This window comes from Odontesthes bonariensis, chromosome 16, assembly GCF_027942865.1.
Source record: "Odontesthes bonariensis isolate fOdoBon6 chromosome 16, fOdoBon6.hap1, whole genome shotgun sequence".
Lineage (NCBI taxonomy): Eukaryota > Metazoa > Chordata > Actinopteri > Atheriniformes > Atherinopsidae > Odontesthes > Odontesthes bonariensis.
The window spans coordinates 2,390,943-2,413,625 of record NC_134521.1 but is presented as its reverse complement, the minus strand read 5'-3'; the positions used below and the strand labels follow the sequence as shown (position 1 = coordinate 2,413,625).

The 22,683-nt window shown below is 42.4% G+C and overlaps 1 protein-coding gene across 1 annotated transcript in view; it reads right to left on the bottom strand.

The window, feature by feature from the left end:
* Nucleotides 1-7,452: 7,452 nt before the first annotated feature.
* Nucleotides 7,453-22,683, bottom strand: part of galnt10 (UDP-N-acetyl-alpha-D-galactosamine:polypeptide N-acetylgalactosaminyltransferase 10 (GalNAc-T10)) — a 70,777-nt gene continuing 55,546 nt past the window's right edge. Inside the window, exons 9-12 of the mRNA XM_075487305.1 lie at nucleotides 21,384-21,605; nucleotides 20,987-21,103; nucleotides 19,544-19,693; nucleotides 7,453-17,066 (exon numbers count right to left, since the gene is read on the bottom strand). Coding sequence (XP_075343420.1) covers nucleotides 16,902-17,066; nucleotides 19,544-19,693; nucleotides 20,987-21,103; nucleotides 21,384-21,605 — 654 coding nt within the window. The 3' untranslated portion in view covers nucleotides 7,453-16,901. The remainder of the gene's footprint in view (nucleotides 17,067-19,543; nucleotides 19,694-20,986; nucleotides 21,104-21,383; nucleotides 21,606-22,683) is intronic.

Sequence of the window (22,683 nt, the reverse complement as noted above, 5' to 3'; positions counted from 1 at the left end):
AAGAACTGCACTACATTACCAAAAAGTATTGGCTCATCTGCCTTCACACGCATATGAATTTGAGTAAAATCCCTTTCTGAATCCAGAGGGTTTAATATGAGGTCAGCCCACCCTTTGCAGCTATAACAGCTTCAACTCTTCTGGGCAAGCTTTCCACAAGCTTTAGGAGTTTTTGACCATTCTTCTAGAAGCACATTTGTGGGGTCAGACACTGATGTTGGACAGAAGGCCTGGCTCACAGTCTCTGCTCTGATTCATCCCAAAGGTGTTCTATCGGCATCGAGAGGAGTCAGATGAGGTGGCTCGGGCATCTAGTGAGAATGCCTCCTGGACGCCTCCCTGGTGAGGTGTTCCGGGCCCGTCCCACTGAGAGGAGGCCCCGGGGAAGACCCAGGACACGTTGGAGAGACTATGTCTCTCGGCTGGCCTGGGAACGCCTCGGGGTCCCCCCAGAAGAGCTGGAGGAAGTGGCCGGGGACAGGGACGTCTGGGTTTCTCTGCTCAAGCTGCTGCCCCCGCGACCCGATCCCCGGACCAGCGGAAGATGATGGATGGATGGATGGATGGATGGATGGATGGATGGATGGATGGGTGTTCTATCGGGTTGAGATCAGGACTCTGTGCAGGTTGTTCCACACCAAACTGGCTCATCCAGGTCTTTATGGACCATGTCATGTTGGAACAGGAAGGGGCCATCCCCAAACTGTTTCCCCAAACTGTTTCCCCCAAACTGTTTCCCCAAACTGTTTCCCCCAAAGTGTTTCCCCCCAAAGTGTTTCCCCAAACTGTTTCCCCCAAACTGTTTCCCCCAAACTGTTCCCCCAAACTGTTTCCCCAAACTGTTTCCCCAAACTGTTTCCCCCAAACTGTTTCCCCCAAACAGTTTCCCCAAACTGTTTCCCCCAAACTGTTTCCCCCAAACAGTTTCCCCCAAACTGTTTCCCCAAACTGTTTCCCCCAAACTGTTTCCCCAAACTGTTTCCCCAAACTGTTTCCCCCAAACTGTTTCCCCAAACTGTTTCCCCAAACTGTTTCCCCCAAACTGTTTCCCCAAACTGTTTCCCCCAAACTGTTTCCCCAAACTGTTTCCCCAAACTGTTTCCCCCAAACTGTTTCCCCCAAACTGTTTCCCCAAACTGTTTCCCCAAACTGTTTCCCCCCAAACTGTTTCCCCCCAAACTGTTTCCCCAAACTGTTTCCCCAAACTGTTTCCCCCCAAACTGTTTCCCCAAACTGTTTCCCACAAACTGTTTCCCCCCAAACTGTTCCCCCAAACTGTTTCCACAAACTGTTTCCACAAACTGTTTCCCCCCAAACTGTTTCCCCAAACTGTTTCCCCCCAAACTGTTTCCCCCAAACTGTTTCCCCAAACTGTTTTCCCCCAAACTGTTCCCCCAAACTGTTTCCCCCAAACTGTTTCCCCCAAACTGTTTCCCCCAAACTGTTTCCCCTCAAACTGTTTCCCCCAAACTGTTTCCCCCAAACTGTTTCCCCTCAAACTGTTTCCCCCAAACTGTTTCCCCCCAAACTGTTTCCCCCAAACTGTTTCCCCCAAACTGTTTCCCCTCAAACTGTTTCCCCCCAAACTGTTTCCCCCAAACTGTTTCCCCAAACTGTTTCCCCCAAACTGTTTCCCCAAACTGTTTCCCCCAAACTGTTTCCCCAAACTGTTTCCCCCAAACTGTTTCCCCAAACCGTTTCCCCCAAACCGTTTCCACAAACTGTTTCCCCCAAACTGTTTCCCCCAAATTGTTTCCCCCAAACTGTTTCCACAAACTGTTTCCCCCAAACTGTTTCCCCCAAATTGTTTCCCCCAAACTGTTTCCCCCAAACTGTTTCCCACAAACTGTTTCCCCAAACTGTTTCCCACAAACTGTTTCCCCCAAACTGTTTCCCCCAAATTGTTTCCCCCAAACTGTTTCCACAAACTGTTTCCCCCCAAACTGTTTCCACAAACTGTTTCCCCAAACTGTTTCCCCCCAAACTGTTTCCCCCCAAACTGTTCCCCCAAACTGTTTCCCCCCAAACTGTTTCCACAAACTGTTTCCCCAAACTGTTTCCCCAAACTGTTTCCCACAAACTGTTTCCCACAAACTGTTTCCCCAAACTGTTTCCCCCCAAACTGTTTCCCCCCAAACTGTTTCCCCCAAACTGTTTCCCCAAACTGTTTCCACAAACTGTTTCCCCAAACTGTTTCCCACAAACTGTTTCCCACAAACTGTTTCCCCAAACTGTTTCCCCCCAAACTGTTTCCCCCCAAACTGTTTCCCCAAACTGTTTCCCCACAAACTGTTTCCCCCAAACTGTTTCCCCCAAATTGTTTCCACAAACTGTTTCCCCCCAAACTGTTTCCACAAACTGTTTCCCCAAACTGTTTCCCCCCAAACTGTTTCCCCAAACTGTTTCCCCCCAAACTGTTTCCACAAACTGTTTCCCCAAACTGTTCCCCCAAACTGTTTCCCCCAAACTGTTTCCCCAAACTGTTTCCCCCCAACTGTTTCCCCAAACTGTTTCCCCAAACTGTTTCCCCAAACCGTTTCCCCCAAACTGTTTCCCCAAACTGTTTCCCCAAACTGTTTCCCCAAACTGTTTCCCCAAACTGTTTCCCCAAACTGTTTCCCCAAACTGTTTCCCCCAAACTGTTTCCCCCAAACTGTTTCCCCAAACTGTTTCCCCAAACAGTTTCCCCCAAACTGTTTCCCCAAACTGTTTCCCCAAACTGTTTCCCCAAACTGTTTCCCCCACACTGTTTCCCCAAACTGTTTCCCCCAAACTGTTTCCCCAAACTGTTTCCCCCCAACTGTTTCCACAAACTGTTTCCCCAAACTGTTTCCCCCCAACTGTTTCCACAAACTGTTTCCACAAACTGTTTCCCCAAACTGTTTCCCCAAACTGTTTCCCCCAAACTGTTTCCCCAAACTGTTTCCCCCAAACTGTTTCCCCAAACTGTTTCCCCCCAACTGTTTCCACAAACTGTTTCCCCCAAACTGTTTCCCCCAAACTGTTTCCCCCAAACTGTTTCCCCAAACTGTTTCCCCCAAACTGTTTCCCCAAACTGTTTCCCCAAACTGTTTCCCCAAACTGTTTCCCCCAAACTGTTTCCACAAACTGTTTCCCCAAACTGTTTCCACAAACTGTTTCCCCAAACTGTTTCCCCAAACTGTTTCCCCAAACTGTTTCCCCAAACTGTTTCCCCCAAACTGTTTCCACAAACTGTTTCCCCAAACTGTTTCCCCAAACTGTTTCCCCCAAACTGTTTCCCCAAACTGTTTCCCCAAACTGTTTCCCCAAACTGTTTCCCCCAAACTGTTTCCACAAACTGTTTCCCCAAACTGTTTCCACAAACTGTTTCCCCAAACTGTTTCCACAAACTGTTTCCCCCAAACTGTTTCCCCCAAACTGTTTCCCCCAAACTGTTTCCCCAAACTGTTTCCCCCAAACTGTTTCCACAAACTGTTTCCCCAAACCGTTTCCCCAAACCGTTTCCCCAAACTGTTTCCCCAAACTGTTTCCCCCACAAACTGTTTCCCCCAAACTGTTTCCCCCAAACTGTTTCCCCCAAACTGTTTCCCCAAACTGTTTCCCCAAACTGTTCCCCCAAACTGTTTCCCCAAACTGTTTCCCCCAAACTGTTTCCCCCAAACTGTTTCCCCCACAAACTGTTTCCCCCAAACTGTTTCCCCCACAAACTGTTTCCCCCAAACTGTTTCCCCCACAAACTGTTTCCCCCAAACTGTTTCCCCCAAACTGTTTCCCCCACAAACTGTTTCCCACAAACTGTTTCCCCCAAACTGTTTCCAAAAACTGTTTCCCCAAACTGTTCCCCCAAACTGTTTCCCCAAACTGTTTCCCCCAAACTGTTTCCCCCAAACTGTTTCCCCAAACTGTTTCCCCCAAACTGTTTCCCCCAAACTGTTTCCCCCACAAACTGTTTCCCCCAAACTGTTTCCCCCACAAACTGTTTCCCCCAAACTGTTTCCCCCAAACTGTTTCCCCCAAACTGTTTCCAAAAACTGTTTCCCCAAACTGTTTCCCCAAACCGTTTCCCCAAACTGTTTCCCCAAACTGTTTCCCCCAAACTGTTTCCCCCAAACTGTTTCCCCCAAACTGTTTCCAAAAACTGTTTCCCCAAACTGTTTCCCCAAACCGTTTCCCCAAACTGTTTCCCCAAACTGTTTCCCCCAAACTGTTTCCCCCACAAACTGTTTCCCCCAAACTGTTTCCCACAAACTGTTTCCCCCAAACTGTTTCCCCCACAAACTGTTTCCCCCAAACTGTTTCCCCCACAAACTGTTTCCCCCAAACTGTTTCCCCCACAAACTGTTTCCCCCAAACTGTTTCCCCCAAACTGTTTCCCCCACAAACTGTTTCCCCCAAACTGTTTCCCCCAAACTGTTTCCCCCACAAACTGTTTCCCCCACAAACTGTTTCCCCCAAACTGTTTCCCCCAAACTGTTTCCCCCACAAACTGTTTCCCACAAACTGTTTCCCCCAAACTGTTTCCCCAAACTGTTTCCAAAAACTGTTTCCCCAAACTGTTTCCCCCAAACTGTTCCCCCAAACTGTTCCCCCAAACTGTTTCCCCCAAACTGTTTCCCCCAAACTGTTTCCAAAAACTGTTTCCCCAAACTGTTTCCCCAAACCGTTTCCCCAAACTGTTTCCCCAAACTGTTTCCCCCAAACTGTTTCCCCCAAACTGTTTCCCCCAAACTGTTTCCAAAAACTGTTTCCCCAAACTGTTTCCCCAAACCGTTTCCCCAAACTGTTTCCCCAAACTGTTCCCCCAAACTGTTTCCCCAAACTGTTTCCAAAAACTGTTCCCCCAAACTGTTTCCCCCAAACTGTTTCCCCCAAACTGTTTCCAAAAACTGTTTCCCCAAACCGTTTCCCCAAACCGTTTCCCCAAACTGTTTCCCCAAACTGTTTCCCCCACAAACTGTTTCCCACAAACTGTTTCCCCCAAACTGTTTCCCCAAACTGTTTCCAAAAACTGTTTCCCCCAAACTGTTTCCCCCAAACTGTTTCCCCAAACTGTTTCCAAAAACTGTTTCCCCCAAACTGTTTCCCCCAAACTGTTTCCCCAAACTGTTTCCAAAAACTGTTTCCCCCAAACTGTTTCCCCAAACTGTTTCCCCCACAAACTGTTTCCCACAAACTGTTTCCCCCAAACTGTTTCCCCAAACTGTTTCCAAAAACTGTTTCCCCCAAACTGTTTCCCCCAAACCGTTTCCCCAAACTGTTTCCCCAAACTGTTTCCCCCACAAACTGTTTCCCACAAACTGTTTCCCCCAAACTGTTTCCCCAAACTGTTTCCAAAAACTGTTTCCCCCAAACTGTTTCCCCCAAACTGTTTCCCCCAAACTGTTCCCCCAAACCGTTTCCCCAAACCGTTTCCCCAAACTGTTTCCCCAAACTGTTCCCCCAAACCGTTTCCCCAAACCGTTTCCCCAAACTGTTCCCCCAAACTGTTTCCCCCAAACTGTTTCCCCCAAACTGTTTCCAAAAACTGTTTCCCCAAACCGTTTCCCCAAACCGTTTCCCCAAACCGTTTCCCCAAACTGTTCCCCCAAACTGTTTCCCCCAAACTGTTTCCCCCAAACTGTTTCCCCAAACTGTTTCCCCAAACTGTTCCCCCAAACTGTTTCCCCAAACTGTTTCCCCCAAACTGTTTCCCCCAAACTGTTTCCCCCACAAACTGTTTCCCCCAAACTGTTTCCCCCACAAACTGTTTCCCCCAAACTGTTTCCCCCACAAACTGTTTCCCCCAAACTGTTTCCCCCAAACTGTTTCCCCCACAAACTGTTTCCCACAAACTGTTTCCCCCAAACTGTTTCCCCAAACTGTTTCCAAAAACTGTTTCCCCAAACTGTTTCCCCCAAACTGTTCCCCCAAACTGTTCCCCCAAACTGTTTCCCCCAAACTGTTTCCCCCAAACTGTTTCCAAAAACTGTTTCCCCAAACTGTTCCCCCAAACCGTTTCCCCAAACCGTTTCCCCAAACTGTTTCCCCAAACTGTTTCCCCAAACTGTTTCCCCCAAACTGTTTCCCCAAACTGTTTCCACAAAGCTGGGAGCATGAAATTGTCCAAAATCTCTTGGTATGCTTAAGCGTTCAGAGTTCCTTTCACTGGGACTAAGGGGCCAAGCCCAGCTCCTGGAAAACAACCCCACACCATGATCCCCCCTCCACCAAACTTTACATTTGGCACAATGCAGTCAGAAAAGTACCGTTCCCCTGGCAACCGCCAAACCCAGACTCGTCCATCAGATTCCCAGATGGAGAAGCGTGATTCTTCCGTCCAGAGAACGCGTCTCCACTGCTCTGGAGTCCAGCGGCGGCGTTCTTTACACCGCTGCATCCGACGCTTTGCATTTCACTTGGTGATGTGTGGCTTGGATGCAGCTCTCTACGCACTACGATCTTGAGCTAATCTAACGGCCACATGAAGTTTGGACGTCTCTAGCGATTGACAAGTTGGCGACCTCTGTACGCCTCAGCATCCGCTGACCCCACTCTGTCATTTTATTGGACCTAACACTTCGTAGCTGAGTTGCTGTCGTTCCCAATCACTTCCACTTTGTTATGATACCACTGACAGTTGACTAGGTGCCTGAATTTATACACCTGTGGCCACTGAAGTGATTGGAACACCCGAATTTGATTATTTGGATGGGTGAGTGAATACTTTTGGCAATATAATGTATCTTGGCTGCTAAGACTTAGTGAAGCACAGAAAATTTGATTGTATGCTGCTTCATATTACAGACAGACAATGCATCACAACAAATTGCAAGAGGAAATCAGGAGTTTTCAGATTGTCTGGGCTTTCAAAGGATTTTTGAGAAAGCATTTAAAATTTGGATTTTATTAATGGTTTAGTTCATTTACCAAACTACATTTGAATCCCTGGAAAAAGGGGTTTTCTGTTCTCTCCGGGTACTCAGGTTTCCTCCCTCTGTTCAATAACACAACAAATAAAAGACGTTTTTGCTTGAAATAAGCAAAAAAATCTGCCAATGGAACTAGTGAAAATCGGCTTGTCAAGATTTCCTGAAATAAGATGTGATATTTAGGACTTTTGAGTTAAAAGTGATCTTGAAATTAGCTTAAAAACCTCTTTAAATGAAAAAAAAGCTTGTTTCATGTGAAATATGACTTAAAACAAGATGTTTTCAAGACTTTTTCACTTAACAAGATATTCCAGATGTATTGTCTTCAAACAAGTCCCTATATCTGGCTGAAATGGTGCTTGTTAGGCAGTTGTGTCTCATATTAAGTGTAATGAGATACTCAATGAGACAAATATACTTGGTAAGATTTAGATTTTTTCCAGTGCAGTCATGTTAGTGACGTTTCTAAATTTCATAGCCTCAGTGATGTAATGGCGACCCGTGAATGATACTCCTGTCCAACATGTTCATCAAGTGTTCTTTTCTCTTAAACCACAGACAGTTTTTCCTTAAAATATAGAAACAATTTTATTTTACAAGTCCAGAAAAAATATGATACATTTCCAGTTTAATTATACAGTTGGTTAAATACCCCCAATACACTTACAGCTGCAATGTCAGTAGAAAAAAATATTGGATATTTTTTCAGATACAAAAATTTACAATCTATACATGGGACTTCACACACATATACCATATTGTGTAAACACAGAGGCTTTTGACATAATAATCCTTTGAACTTCCTCCATGCTGTTCTGAACACAACATTATGGAAGTCTTTGTTAAAGATGTATTTTGATATGGAAGTAAAATGAATGGCATCATATTTACCCTCTCTTAGACAATATTGAGTGAATCAGAGAATATTTGTTTCATACTCAACACAACGGAAAAAAATTCAAATGGATTAAATCCAAATTGTCACCATAGAGATTTAAGTTCGATTTCATGTGATGAAAATATACTTTGCACGAGCAGTGCAGGCGTACAACACACTTTGGTGAAAACAAAACACACACACACACACACACACACACAAAAAAGAATTTAAAAAAAGAAAAGAAAAATTCAGAAGCTTCTTCTATTTCAAAGAATAAAACGATTTTAGCTCAAATTGTTAGATAAACGACTGCTTAAAAGAAAGACTGAACACAGTAGTTGCACCAAGAGTGATAAACACTGATGTTTTCCCATCCGTCTCACACAATTGTTCATCATGTCATTATCAGCTTTTACTGGTGTGACTGACTGAAACCAACAAGGCCGTTCATTGAAGAGGTCGATTTGTCTGGGAATCAGAATTGCCCAACAGCAGGTGGTATTACAAAATACCCCTCAGCTAGCTCGTACTTAAAGCAGCAGGGATTTATATTTGAGAAGAAGTCCACAATGTTGTTTCAGTCCAATATTTACTCTCCGTCTAGCTAGCCAACACCTAAAAGGAATATAAAGCTGTTAATTGTTCCACTTTCTACACCAGCTGTCCTTGCCTGCCTGCTGTTTGTTCAGTGGATTTACCAACAGGGTATTTAAACTGTTACAGTAGGAACGGACCATCTAATTATATACCTTTCTGTTATACAAAAATATCACCTCTACATTATAACCAAATCATTTCCAAGTTCAACACTTGAGTATTTCATCTTGTAAACAAAGACTTCTTCAGTAATGTTGAATTTAAAGTAGTAGTACACACGTATGCAACAAACCAAACTAAACTAATAAATGCACTTGGGATCACAGACACAAGGACATCTACTGAAGTCTATCCAAACTACTTGGTCATAAAATTAAAATCAGACCTTTCTTTTTCCTGGACTTGTGGGCTGTGCTGGTCTACATGTCTGCATATTTGCTCAAAGTGAGCATAGAAAAAGGTTTTGCTCAACAGAAGAGTTGGATGTGTCTTCAAAAGTAATGAGCTTGGTTTAGTTTGTGAGCACAGACACTGTAAAGCTGTGAGAGTGTAGCCTGGAGGTGCACTGGAAAAAATTATAAGTAATTATAAGTAAAATAAGTAAAAATATATATATTTTTTTTAATCAGAACTATAATATTTCAAAACAAATGGGAAAAAGTAACAGCTTAGTATTTACTGTTATGTGGTGGTACAGTCAGACCGTCTCAATCATAGACGCACTGGAAAAAATGCCCCTCCAAAAATAAGTTAAAAAAACAACAAATAAAAGACGTTTTTGCTTGAAATAAGCAAAATAAATCTGCCAATGGAACTAGTGAAAATCGGCTTGTCAAGATTTGTTGAAATAAAATGTGATATTTAGGACTTTTGAGATAAAAGTGATCTTGAAATTAGCTTAAAAACCTCTTCAAATGAAAAAAAAGCTTGTTTCATATGAAATGTGACTCAAAACAAGATGTTTTCAAGACTTTTTCATTTAACAAGATATTCCAGATTAATTGCATTAAAACAAGTCCCTATATCTGGCTGAAATGGTGCTTGTTAGGCAGTTGTGTCTTATATCAAGTGTAATGAGATACTCAATGAGACAAATATACTTGGTAAGATTTAGATTTTTTCCAGTGTGGGAGTGGGAGTATATGGGGCTACAGGAGCGCTAAGGTTGTTGGGAGGAATACATTTATATGTGATGAGATTGTAGCATACTGCTTGATAAGATGCCTCTCCAAGGTAAGGTGAGGTGTTTACGAGACTCTGTAAACCAGGCAGTGTATCCAGGTGTACCTTATCTAAGTTTCTGAAAGGAAATTCAAAATATTTTACATGCACAACACATCACCAAGACACTGCTGGGCATGTGAACATCCTGATGTGCCTACAGAAAGCTAGGCAGGATCTTACCTTGGTTCCACATTGAGGAAGATAAAACCGACTTACAAAGCTGTGAAACAATACAAACACAGTGTCAGTAATAAGAAGTGCACTCAGTGAGTTCCTGGTGTTTCTACCATAAACTGTTACACTTTTCAGTCTTACATACAAAGAAATATTCAACTGTTGAACATAAAGGTAATGCAGTTATTGTCATGTAATATATCAAAGGCATCATTCTCATTTACAACACAAAAGTGCACCAATGTCTGCTGTTTACAGCAAGTTAAAAGAGGCTAAACTACATTTTCATAGCCTGTTTGGTCTTGGAAAGTGGAGTACAGCCTTTCCTATGAAATTTATTTGTTTATCTGTAAAGAATTGATGTAAAATTGTTTTTTACCAAGGTGAAGGACTGGTTGAAACATTGTTAAAATGTTTAAAAACAAAATAACACTTCGTACTTGAACTTGTGACTCCTTTCAATCCCCAAATGCTGCTTTGTGTATCAACCTCTCAGATAACATATATACCAAACACAATGTTAGGCCTTCACATTGACAACACAGGACCAGTCCATGTTGCGCTGCTGATCCAAACAGGACATCGTCTTAAAAAGTCTGTCAGCATGAACACGAGTCAAAAACGAGAAGCCAAGCAGGAATCCCATCTGGGTTCCTAAAAGAGCTCGGATGCCTGTTCGGGTTTGATCTTCAGGGTCATGAGGTTGTAACCAAGGTTTGAATCAACCGTCCCCTCAAAAAATCTGAATGAATGAGCTGTCTACACTGGAAAAAATGCCCCTCCAAAAATAAGTAAAAAAAACAGCAAATAAAAGACGTTTTTGCTTGAAATAAGCAAAAAAATCTGCCAGTGGAACTAGTGAAAATCGGCTTGTCAAGATTTCTTAAAATAAAATGTGATATTTAGGACTTTTGAGTTAAAAGTGATCTCGAAATTAGCTTAAAAACCTCTTCAAATGAAAAAAAAAAGCTTGTTTCATATGAAATCCGACTCAAAACAATTCATTTTCAAGACTTTTTCACTTAACAAGATATTCCAGATGTATTGTATTAAAACAACTGTATGCTCTGATGTTGGAAGAGCAATGTCAGGATTTCCATACAGACCAACACAAATGAATGTTGATTTAAAAGTGCTCAAAACAAATAAAGTGAGAGACTACTAAGAGGTCCTTCGACATCAATTCACAATTTAAAGACATGATATTTCTTTAGATTAGTACATAATAACTTGATTGCCTAAATTATCTGAAGCATAAACGAATTCAATGGTTATTTTCTAGGGATGCCCCGATCCGATCACGTGGTTTCTGACTCGTTCGGTATTGGACGTTTCATCCCGATCAGCGATCGGATATGTAGCCTGTCTATATATGCATCTATCTATTCTCATTCTTTTTTTTCTTTTTTTATCAGAACTATAATATTTCAAAAGAAATGGGAATAAGTAACAGCTTAGTATGTCCTGTTATGTGGTGGTACAGAGTCAGACGGTGTAGGTACCAGATCGGCACGGGTTCCGTCGTCGTCTGATTACGTCACACAATATGGCCGCTCGCTTGAATGGGAGTACATTTTCATTGGCTGTAGTAGCCATAGTAACCGTAACTAGGCGCTGTGCGTCGGAGAGTTTTTTTCTCGTTCTTTCGGTGATCAGCAGCAGCTATGGAGAGCTTTTACGAAGAAATTAAATATTTCCTACTAAATAGTGCGTACCACACCTTGACCACCACCAGCCCCAAAGCTTTAAGATGTAGTTTGTTTTGTTTAATCATTTTGGCCTTTGCTTCACTGAAGAGAAGCTTCCTTTTTTTAGTTTTGTGTGCTGAGCAGCAATAACCTCTTTGACTATATGCGTGTGGACTCCTGCATATAAATGTGCATAAAACTTGTAAAAATAGTTCTGTTGGATATGTGTGTATATACATACAGTCTACGTAAATAAGACAAATACACACACTGAAAAATTAGCTTAAAGAAATGGCATCTATCCATCTGTCTGTCTGTCGGGAAAGTCGAACGCAACGAAGTTTGTCTGAGCAATCTCAATTATTATTATTTTTTTTAATATTAAAGATTTTTAACAAAATGTAAAGAAACATGTGGCGTGTTTACACAAAGGTAAATCGGGTTGTACATGTTCAAGGCACACATAAGGTTATAAGATAAAAGAAAAAACGAGCCAATCACAGCTGTCCGACGTACAGCCAATCACAATGTACTCCCATTCAAGCGGACCGCTACATTGTGTGACGTGCTCAGCAGACCACGGCCCCCGAGCCGATCTGGTACCTACACCGGTCTCAACCATAGACATAACATACATAGACGCCTCATAGACTGACGCTGCCTATTGGAGCTGACATATCAGCGCGGCGGCCATCTTGGATGGGTCTCCAATGCCTCCACATTGCATTTATTTCAGCTGAGGAAGGTGTTTATCCCAAACTACAAGCTACAAACTACACCGTTGATTATTTCTGTCTGAGCAATTTATGGTCCAACTAGAACTAGTCATTGTGGAGGTTTGGCTGTAAGAGATGGAGGTCTGTATCAGGGTTTCTTCATATATTGCTTCAGCCCTAGCATTGTGGTATACATCATGTCTAGAAAGCTTTCTATTTGAATGCAAAAGGGTATCCAACATGACAAAAAAAAAAAAAAAACAGAGCAGAAGAAAATGCCCTGAATAAGGTCTGTGAGAAGCGTTTTCATTCCGTTTACTTCTGACTGTAACTGGATCAAACAATTTGTGATCAAACTGGCACAAATTGTACATGGTTTTACTTCACAAAAATCTGATTAGGGAACGGGTGCAACACACAGATGACAATATCCCAGAACAAAGTGTAAAACATGAAAAATAACAACAACAAAAATATTCGCTGGAACACAAAAAAATCAGAACAAAAATTTGAAGGAACATTTAATTAAAAACAGAAAGAGACATGATAAACAACAGCAATTCCTTTTCCTAACAAGTGGACATAAAACAACCCAGCATCATGTCATGATTACGATACAGGAAAGGTCCTTTAGGGCTACAACTAACCGTTAAAGGCCGGAGCTACTATGGTGAGGGGAAAAAGTCCCTTTAGCTCTAGTCACAGCATGTGTGTTCACTTCGAAGGTTGCATAAAAGAGTCAAAGCCAGCAGTGCATTCAGTGTCCAACACCGCGAGTCAGTTCAGCTTCAATTCTGCGTTTTGATTGTTTCAAAGTTTATGCAAGTTTTTCTCTGCCATCAGAATTTCTAATATGGAATCTTTACAGCATCAAAATCAGACTTTGAATTTGAAAAACCAACAGTGTAAAAAAAAATAAATAAAAAATTCTAAAAACAAAAATCAGTGGAAAAAAATAATTTAAAAAAATTCAATGGAAAAAGAACCAGACTCAACATCCGGGTAAACAGGGAGAAGCAATCGATCCCTGTCTCAATTCATCAGATCAGCTCAATAGATATTAGTAATATATATTACTCAATTTTACTAACACAAATGGCAAATAAAGTAAACTCACTCACCTGTTGGTGGGCGTGGCTGATCTGTCCAATGGAGCGTAACTTGATTGGCTGCCGTTGGATCAATTTTTGTTTTTAGAATTTGATTTTTTTTTTTACACTGTTGGTATTTCAAATTCAAAGTCTGATTTTGATGCTGTAAAAAATTCAATATTAGAAATTCGTATTCAAACTCACACAGAAAAACTTCCATAAAAGTTACTGAAACATCTTCTGAGTGAACTGCCCCTTTAGTTGGCGTGGACACATTTGACCACAAACACACAAGTTTATGTCCTCCTTTCGCAAAAAGGCACTTACATTTCATTCAAGTTTATCACTCTTTAAGTGCTTTATGCATTTTTAACCTCAAAATTCGTCTTAATACCAAAGCTACGTTGGTGAGTTTATCCGGTCCGTCCCCTGTTCGTCTCGCCTGCTGCCGACCCCGCAGGCTAAAGTGTTGAGTCAGCGCGTCTGCTGGCCAATGAATCATCGGGTTTGTCAGTCTAAGCAGTCAGCCCAGCGGGCATCTGTTCGTGGGGCCGCCTGCCGCTTTGCAACATGATGGGATCATAGCTCGGTTGACCATGACGAGGTCGTTCTGGTGAGCGACTGGGAGTCAGAAGGCTGCTCAGTTTGCCCCCAGATAAAAAACGTGTATCAGCATATCACCATCACAGCCAGCAGGAGTCAGACGGTACAAATCCTGGCGTTAGACGGCACCGGCCTCTGAGGAATGTAGGACGAACATTGCACAAAATCTGAGAATGTCTGATCAATAAATACGGTAAGAAGGGCAAAGAATACGGAGAAAAATGGCGGTCTCTTCTCTTTACTTCCTTTGTCAAAAGAGGGACGGAACAGAGGGCAGAATAGGGTTTAAAGGAGAATCCAATACCCGGGGGATTTTTAGAGTGATTCTGGCTGGCTTCACCGGGTGTCAGGACAACTTTGACTCAGCACGAGCCCCCCTCTCTCACCCTTCTGGGCAGCTGTCAGAGCCGGCAACTCATGAGGGCAACAGAGAGAGAATGGAGAGGGGGGGGGGGGCAAAGGTGCAGTCACACCGGCAGATGGATACAGACATACACTGAACAGATGTGGAGGGGTGAGATGAAACAGTTAAGAAAGAAAAACATACTAAAAGGAACGAGGAGTTATGTCAGATAACCACTCAAAAGCAAAAAACAGAAAGTGAGACAGACCCACTGCCACAGCACAACTATGACAGAACAAAAACAGGAGGTTAGACGATGAAACTGAAACATCTTAGTGTAGGAGGTTTCACGGCTGAACTGGACCAGCCTGGTGGCCAATCTTCATTAATTGCACATTGCACCAGTAAGAGCAGCGTGTGAAGGTTCAGTTAGCAGGGTGAGAGCAGAGTGTGAAGGTTCAGTTAGCAGGGTAAGAGCACAGTTTAGCTCAAAATATTGCAATGCACACAACATTATGGGTAGGGATGGGAAATCGAGAACTGGGAATGCTGAGTTCTTCTCAAATTGATTGATTGATTTTTATTTGTTTATTTTGTCATTTATTATTATTTTGTTAGTAGTAGTATCATTATTGTTGTTTTATTGTTGTTAATACAATCATTGTAAATATTTAAAAAAATGTTGAGCTACTTGACGAATTTGAATTTCCCCATTGGGGGATGAATAAAGTATTTTTCTATTCTATTCTATTGTGTGACGTAATCAGACGACGACGGAACCCGAGCCGATCTGGTACCTACACCGGTCAACATTTGGTCAAAATTATTTGCATTTCAACATCAACAAGCTCCAACTCCAACAACAGTCTCTCTCTCTCGGTCGCCATCGTTCGCTGTGAGGAGTGGAACGGAGCCGGAAGGTGAACCATCAATCAACCACTTTCACCATAGACGTCGTGAGATTAGGTTAGGGATGGGAATCAAAAACCGGTTCTTGTTGAGAACCGGTTCCCAGTGTTTCAATTCCTTGGAATCGTTTGGCGATTTTGCAAACGATTCCCTTATCGATTCCAGTGAGCGCGAATGTCACCACGCAACGTTGCGTGGCGAGTCCAGCGCAGCCAGCAGCCAACAGTAAACATGGCGCCCAAGCGGTACAAACGCTCGAAAGTTTGGTTACACATCCCTAAAAAAGACGACAACAGGGCAACTTGCAAAGTGAATATTTCACCAAAGGGAGGAAATGCTACCAACATGCAATAACTATGAATGAATGATTAACGCCGGTGAATCTGAACCCAGCAACGTTAGCATGTCCTCGGCTAACACTGCAGGTAACTAACTAACTAACAAACACTGCCTATCATGTTAGCGCCATTTGCCTCATTGTAAAAGCTGCTGTTAGTAACGGTTAAGGTTAAATGAATGCCTTCTCAGGCATTACATTTAGATGAAATCATGAGAGACAGAGCCTGACTGGCTCAGAGCCAGAGGCTGGTGGTACTACCCCCAGTTCACCTCTACCTCCAGCTTCTCCTTTCACCAGAGCAGGGAAGAGTTAAATTACCCAGGCCAGGATAGACCAATGTGGACCTCACCGTTGTTGGGTTTGTAAGGTCATGACTCGTGTTACTTCTAAACTAAACAAAGTTGATGCTAATCGACCGGTTTGTTGTCCTTTTTCTCCAAATGAGAATCGATAAGGGAACCGATAAAGAACCGAATCGTTAAGCAGAATCGAAAATGGAATTGGAATCGTAAAAATCTCATCAATTCCCATCCCTAGTGACATACCAGAGTTCAAAAGAGGACAAATTGTTGGTGCACGTCTTGCTGGCGCATCTGTGACCAAGACAGCAAGTCTTTGTGATGTATCAAGAGCCACGGTATCCATGGTAACGTCAGCATACCACCCAGACTGTTGCATGCCCAGAGTGAAGCACGGGGGGGGATCAGTGATGTTTGGGCTGCCATATCATGGCGTTCCCTCGGCCCAATACTTGTGCTAGATGGGCGCGTCACTGCCAAGGACCACCGAACCATTCTGGAGGACCGTGTGCATCCGATGGTTCAAACATTGTATCCTGAAGGCGGTGCCGTGTATCAGGATGACAATGCACCGATACACACAGCAAGACTGGTGAAAGATTGGTTTGATGAACATGAAAGTGAAGTTGAACATCTCCCATGGCCTGCACAGTCACCAGATCTAAATATTATTGAGCCACTTTGGGGTGTTTTGGAGGAGCGAGTCAGGAAACGTTTCCCTCCACCAGCATCACGTAGTGACCTGGCCACTATCCTGCAAGAAGAACGGCTTAAAATCCCTCTGACCACTGGGCAGGACTTGTATATGTCATTCCCAAGACGAACTGACGCTGTATTGGCCGCAGAAGGAGGCCCTACACCATACTGATAAATAATTGTGGTCTAAAACCAGGTGTTTCAGTTTCATTGTCTAACCCCTGTACACATCAAACTAAGTCAGTTTTAAAGACAAACCGATCAGTCACAGATTGACCCTGAACTCTGTCTTTTCTTCAGCCGATGCGTTCAACCGTATTCCCCAACACATCCCATCCAGCTTGGCTAAGCACACAAAAAGAAACATCTGCCATCACCCGGTTAACAGGGAACACCCCCATCAGCAGCAGCTGCGTGGCGGCACCGATCCTCTCTGGGACATTGCGGGGCATCAGTTCGTGCCGCGGTTAAAGTTCTCCAGCACGGTGGTGTTGGTTCTCTCAAACTGCCACTGCTGGCTGGGGGCAGAGGGGTCGCATGTGTTCATGAAGACTCGACGCTCGTTTGGGTTGTTGTCGATGCAGCTGTTACTGACCGGGTGATAGAGACTTTTGTCCTGGAGGATGATAAGAAATAGAAACAGACAGATCAAAGGAAATACATAATAGGCAATTTTATTTATAGAGCACAATTCGTACACAAGGTAATTCAAAGTGCTTTACAGCTACATAAAATCACAAGAAGGCAATAAAATCATTAAAAAAAAATAATAATAAAAAAAATAGAAAATAAAAACATTAAAAATAATCATTAATTAATTAATTTAAAAGTGAAGAGTGCAGATAAAATACTTTCAGGTGTCATATGCACGGCTAAACAGAACTGTTTTCAGCCTGGATTTAAACATGGTCAGAGTTGAGGCCTGTCTCACATGCTGCATTGTCAGTACTTACTTTGTTAGTTTCCATTATTTGCTAGATTTTTCTGAAATAAAACATTATTTTGCCTGTTATGCACAAGAGTGTTGGCTAGTTTCTACTTTAACATTTTTTCTCCTGTAAATTAGCTCCATTTGAAGTATTCTAACCACCACCAACCACCATCATGTCCTCTTGCATTATTCAAGAGGAAGTTTGGTTTTTCTGAGGGACTACTTCCTTTTATATTTGCTGCTTACAACTACAAACACTTGTTTGTGTCCACAGTAAACCCCAAAAACGTCGTAAAAATTCAATGTGGCTCCTGCGTGATAAGCTATGCCAAAACTGCCCCCCCCAGCTCTTTGGCCAGCTCATTGCTCATTGCCGAACGTCTGAAAATGAACCCTGGATCAGTACCAACTCTCTTTGGCCCAACTACAGACCTCAGACAAGTAAGTAATTTAACGCTCTATAATTGTGTTGCTTTCCTGTATGTGCAGTATAGTTACATAGCTTGTTACCACAAGAAAGTGTCTGTATCGTTAGCTATGCAGCTAATAGCATCAACTAGGCTGTGGGAGGTGTTTGCATGCCCATGAGATGGTTAGCTCGCTCATTTTAGACCAAAACCCCCGACTTCAAGCTTCCTGAAGAACAATGAATCCGCAAATTCAGTGCGTTTCATCAGGATAATGATTCATTCATGGTTCCAGAGTCAAAACGGTCAGTCTGTCTTTGTCGTTAGCTCTGCAGCTAATAGCTCGGTCACTGTCGCTAATGTAACGGTAAATAGCATGAGGTATGCGAGTGGACACCTCATTTACTGTAACGCGAGTGTTGTGTACTTATTTGTTGTTTTGATAGCCGTCCTGCTGTTGGTGTTATGGCGCGCACGATATCTGCCTTTCCCTGATTGAAATGACTAGCGCTAGTTCCATGACAAAGAATAGAGATGCTTTTGAAAATGACCTACTGAAGATCTTTATTAGTGCATATAAAAACAACTCTGGGAATAAAGTGATATCTAGACTTTATAAGGGACTCCAGGGTATCAAAACAGTAGATAGCACATATATTAAACAAAAATGGGAAAAGGAGAGTAATATGTGCATCCCAGGGGAAGCCTGGACTAAATATTGTGAATTTCAATGGAGGATTTCAAGCTCACCTTTCTGGAGAACATTTGGCTGGAAGACTCTTAGTAGATATTTTATTACTCCTGCTCAATCATTTCACTATTCAGGTTCCTCCAGCTGCTGGAGGAATTGTGGTTCTCAGGATGCTAATCACTTTCATGTGTTTTGGGAATGTCCAAAGGTACACTCTTTCTGGCGTAAGATTCATTCCGAACTAGAAATCATATTTGGAACAAAAATAACTTTCAACTGGAACAACCTTTTTTTTGGACTAAAAAATTTCAACAAACACAAACATTACAACGAAGAAACTGTTTGGAATGCAGCTGCTAGGAAAGCAATTACAAGGAAATGGCTTAAACCAGATACAACATCTATTAGGGAATGGTATGATATTGTAAATTAAATCTATCAAATGGAGAGAATTACTTTCTCTGTGTGGCTCCAGGACTGGAAATTTGAGGAAATTTGGAAGAAATGGAAAATGTATATTCTCCCGAGATGCCCAACCTATGTTTAACAAGAAAGAAGCATATTAACATCTTGCTTGTATGTTTTAGTGTGTTTGTTTGTTTTTTTCCCTTTGTGGTTTTATTTTTATATATCACCTCATGTTCTGTTCTAATTATAAAAAAAAATGGATGTAAGGATGTAACCTGTGATGTAACGATCCTAAATAAAGACAAAATAAAAATAAAAAAATGAAATGACTAGCGCTACGTGCACTTTTGCAAACCAGAGCCATCTTTGCCCTGCCTTTCTCCTCCTAATTTGCATTTAAAGCTGCAGACACTAAACGGCTCATTCTGCAGATCCTAAGGAAAGCTCATTTTTGGGACCGGCTGTAATTCTGCACCAAGGCAGAATTTTTTGGGGAAAAAACTCAGATACAGTATAAGGGGACCACTAAAGCCTATAAGAATAAATAAAAGCCTCCATTTATTTTCATGCCACGGCACCTTTAAAGAACGGAGAAGAAAATGTTGTAAAAAGAGAGGCTGACACGCAGGGATCTTGAGGCTGTGAGCCTGGTGTACCTTTCTGTAGAGCCACAGCTGGTTGCCCCTCATGCCGTGACAATCATACAGTGTGACGGGGCTGTTGTGGGAAATGGCATCGAAACAAACTTTTTTAGTGTGCATGGGGTCGCCCACCCTGATGTCCTCTCTCCAGCCGAAGGTGAATACCTGCGAGGAGCGAAATCATATCTGTAGAGTTACACGAATTCTCACGTTCAAATTTGGAAACTCCAGTCAGTGCATTAAAAAAAGGAAAAAAAAAAGAATATAAAAAGAGATGAATAAATAACACACACACACAAGCATACATACATGCGATTATTGTATCGATCTCTTAAAAAAAAATTTAAAAGTCATTATCCTGGCAGTTAACACTGCCAGGATAATGACTTGTATTTGTATTTGTATTTTATAATGACCATGTATTTGTCCCGCGAGATAATACATGATTTGCTCCATGCTTCCAACAGTGGAGAACTTAAAAATTCAGGTAGAGTTTTTGAATCCCTGTGTGCCTTCTCTGAGAGCAATGGGGATATGGGCACTCGGGTCTGATTGGTCACCTGACCAGCCACCACACACTGCTACAATGCAGTATAAATTTTGATGGAGCATTTCATTTGTCAGAACTGCATAACTGGGACACAAAAACAACCAGTGATTTGATGGCAAAAAGAAAGAAAAACTAGAAAGCTGCAAGCAGCTGTATGCGGGACGGAGATGTGCGTACGTGGGGCATGCGCTGTACATCGTAGTCGCGCAGCTCCGCCCACACGCACGATACCCTTTACATACGTACGAGGTCTTCAGGGTGGACGTGTGTGCCGAGTTTCATGATGATGATAAGACTTTCTAATCACAAACGCCATCACACGGTTTTCACCGCCTGGCCACGCCCACACCGTTCAGAGTTTGGAAAAGTTTCTCCATGAATCTTTCCCCCCATGTCTTAAGAGTAACCTGACCAAGTTTGAAGTCTGTAGCATGAAATCTGTAGGACAAGTTCGATCATATGCAAGGTGTGGAATCGGTCAAAAATGGCATGAAAACGCACTTTCCATCCAAAATGGCCGCCTTCCTGTGGACGTGGGACCATGGCGGCAAGAGACTTTTTTGTGCGTCTGGGCATGATGAATGAGTGTACCTAATTTTGTCATCCCACGCGAAAGTAATCCTATTGCGGGGACCATTTTTAAGCATCGCTAGAGAGTCAATGAGCGACTCCCAAAAATATAAAGTTTAGATTCTTTCATGTCGTCGACTGGCAGGTGGCGCTCGCAAAATGTCATGAGTTTTCGAGCACCTTTTGCAAAGAATAGGAAAGAATAATAAGAAACAGTACAGATACAAGAGGGTCCTTGCAGTTTCACTGCTCGGTCCCTAATAATACATTTGTTCTTTTTAAATTAGTCCTGAAGAGCTTGAAGGACATTAATAATTCTCGGAGTTGTTGTTGCTCACCTGTCCATGACTCCAGCTCATTTCTCCCCGACTCTTCACGCAGCTCTCCAGGCGGATAGGACTACCAGACACAAAGTGTTTGCTCTCCATACACATGCCACTACCCACATTGCGGATCTGCAATACAGAAATGAAAAGAACACTTGAGATGTTTAGAAAACAGAAAGCAAACAGAAAAGATAATTAAAGCGAGAGTCTTCAATGGTGATCCCAATCACAGAGGATATTCTGAACAAAAATTGTGAAGTTAGATGTAACCTGAGGTACATTGTTAGTTTGGTTTATTTCAAGTAAAAATGGGCCAAACTTTGATTCTGGTTGAAAACATGCCTTTTGTAGCTAAAACTTGGTTTTTGGTAATTAATGCCTTCACTAAAGAGACAAAGGGGCACTGTACCTCTCCCCATGCAGCGGCGGGGGGCTCCACGGGTGGGTAGTGTTTGGGTAGATCCCAGGCTACTTCGTTCATGAACCACTTGAAGTTCTTACAGTTGAGCTGGCTTCGTAGCTCCTTCTGCATCGTCATGTCTCCAGCTGAGAGGTGGCGGTACTCGGGCCGACGCTGGTAGATGTATTCTGCATACTCATCCATCCATACCTCTGCAACGCGTTTTAGGTTCTGAAATCACAATGGGATTCTATTTTACTTCCCTCTTTTATATCGCATCCTACAAATCTGAGTTACTTGCATTTTCAGAGAAAAACTAAATTCAATCAAATTCAATTTGCGTTTTATTTATATAGCACCAAAAAAACAACTGTAATCTTAAGGCGAGACACGGCAGGCAAAAACAGTGATTTTTCATGCAGTGGTTAATTTTTTGATTTTGATTTTCTTTCAACCTGCTATAAAGAAAACGTTGAACACATAAATCAAAATGTTTATTTCATCACATTTTGTTTACTCGCGGCAGTGCGTTTTGCCCAAATTTACCAAAATTAATTGAGTTGGATAGATAAATAACAGGTGGTTTCATCATACAAAATAGATTTTGGATTTAAAATTCAATTAAGTTGCTTTATTTTGGGGCTTTGGTAGGGCGGCTCATTTTTGACCCGTAGGACAAGGGGAGTAAACACAATGTTAAGACCGCACAAAGGGTTAAAATCAATCAAGAGTCCTCACATATTGTTTATTTACTTTTTTATTTATTTTCTATTGTTAAGCGCTGGCAGTGGCAGATCTAGGATATTTCTGAGTAAGGGGCCATTAAGGGGCCACAGTGTTCATAGAGGGGGCAAGTATTTGTCCAACACCCTTGCACACAATTCCCTGTTTTGGTAAGGTACTATATATATCACCAGTCACACCATGTTCAAACACGTAATTAAAAAAAAAAACTCCTAACCAATTTTACATGTATTTTTACTGTCCATAGACAAAATGCTCTCAAACACACACAGCATGTGAGAAAATCCAGCATTTTATTTAATTTTTTAAAACCTTTTTACTTTTTGACAAATACTGTCAGTTCAAAACATCTCTCTCACAAACATACACAAAGTTGCATGTGGGTGACTACTGTAAATATCACTCTAAAACAGCATTATTCTTCGTTTTTTGTGACGGGAACTGAACCGGACAAAAGACAGATGAGTTACAGGACAGGGGCCCGTCAGGGGGCCAATCAGATTTCAGCTGGGGCCAATGCCCCTGTGGCCCCGCCCCTAGAACTGCCCCTGAGCGCAGGCAAATA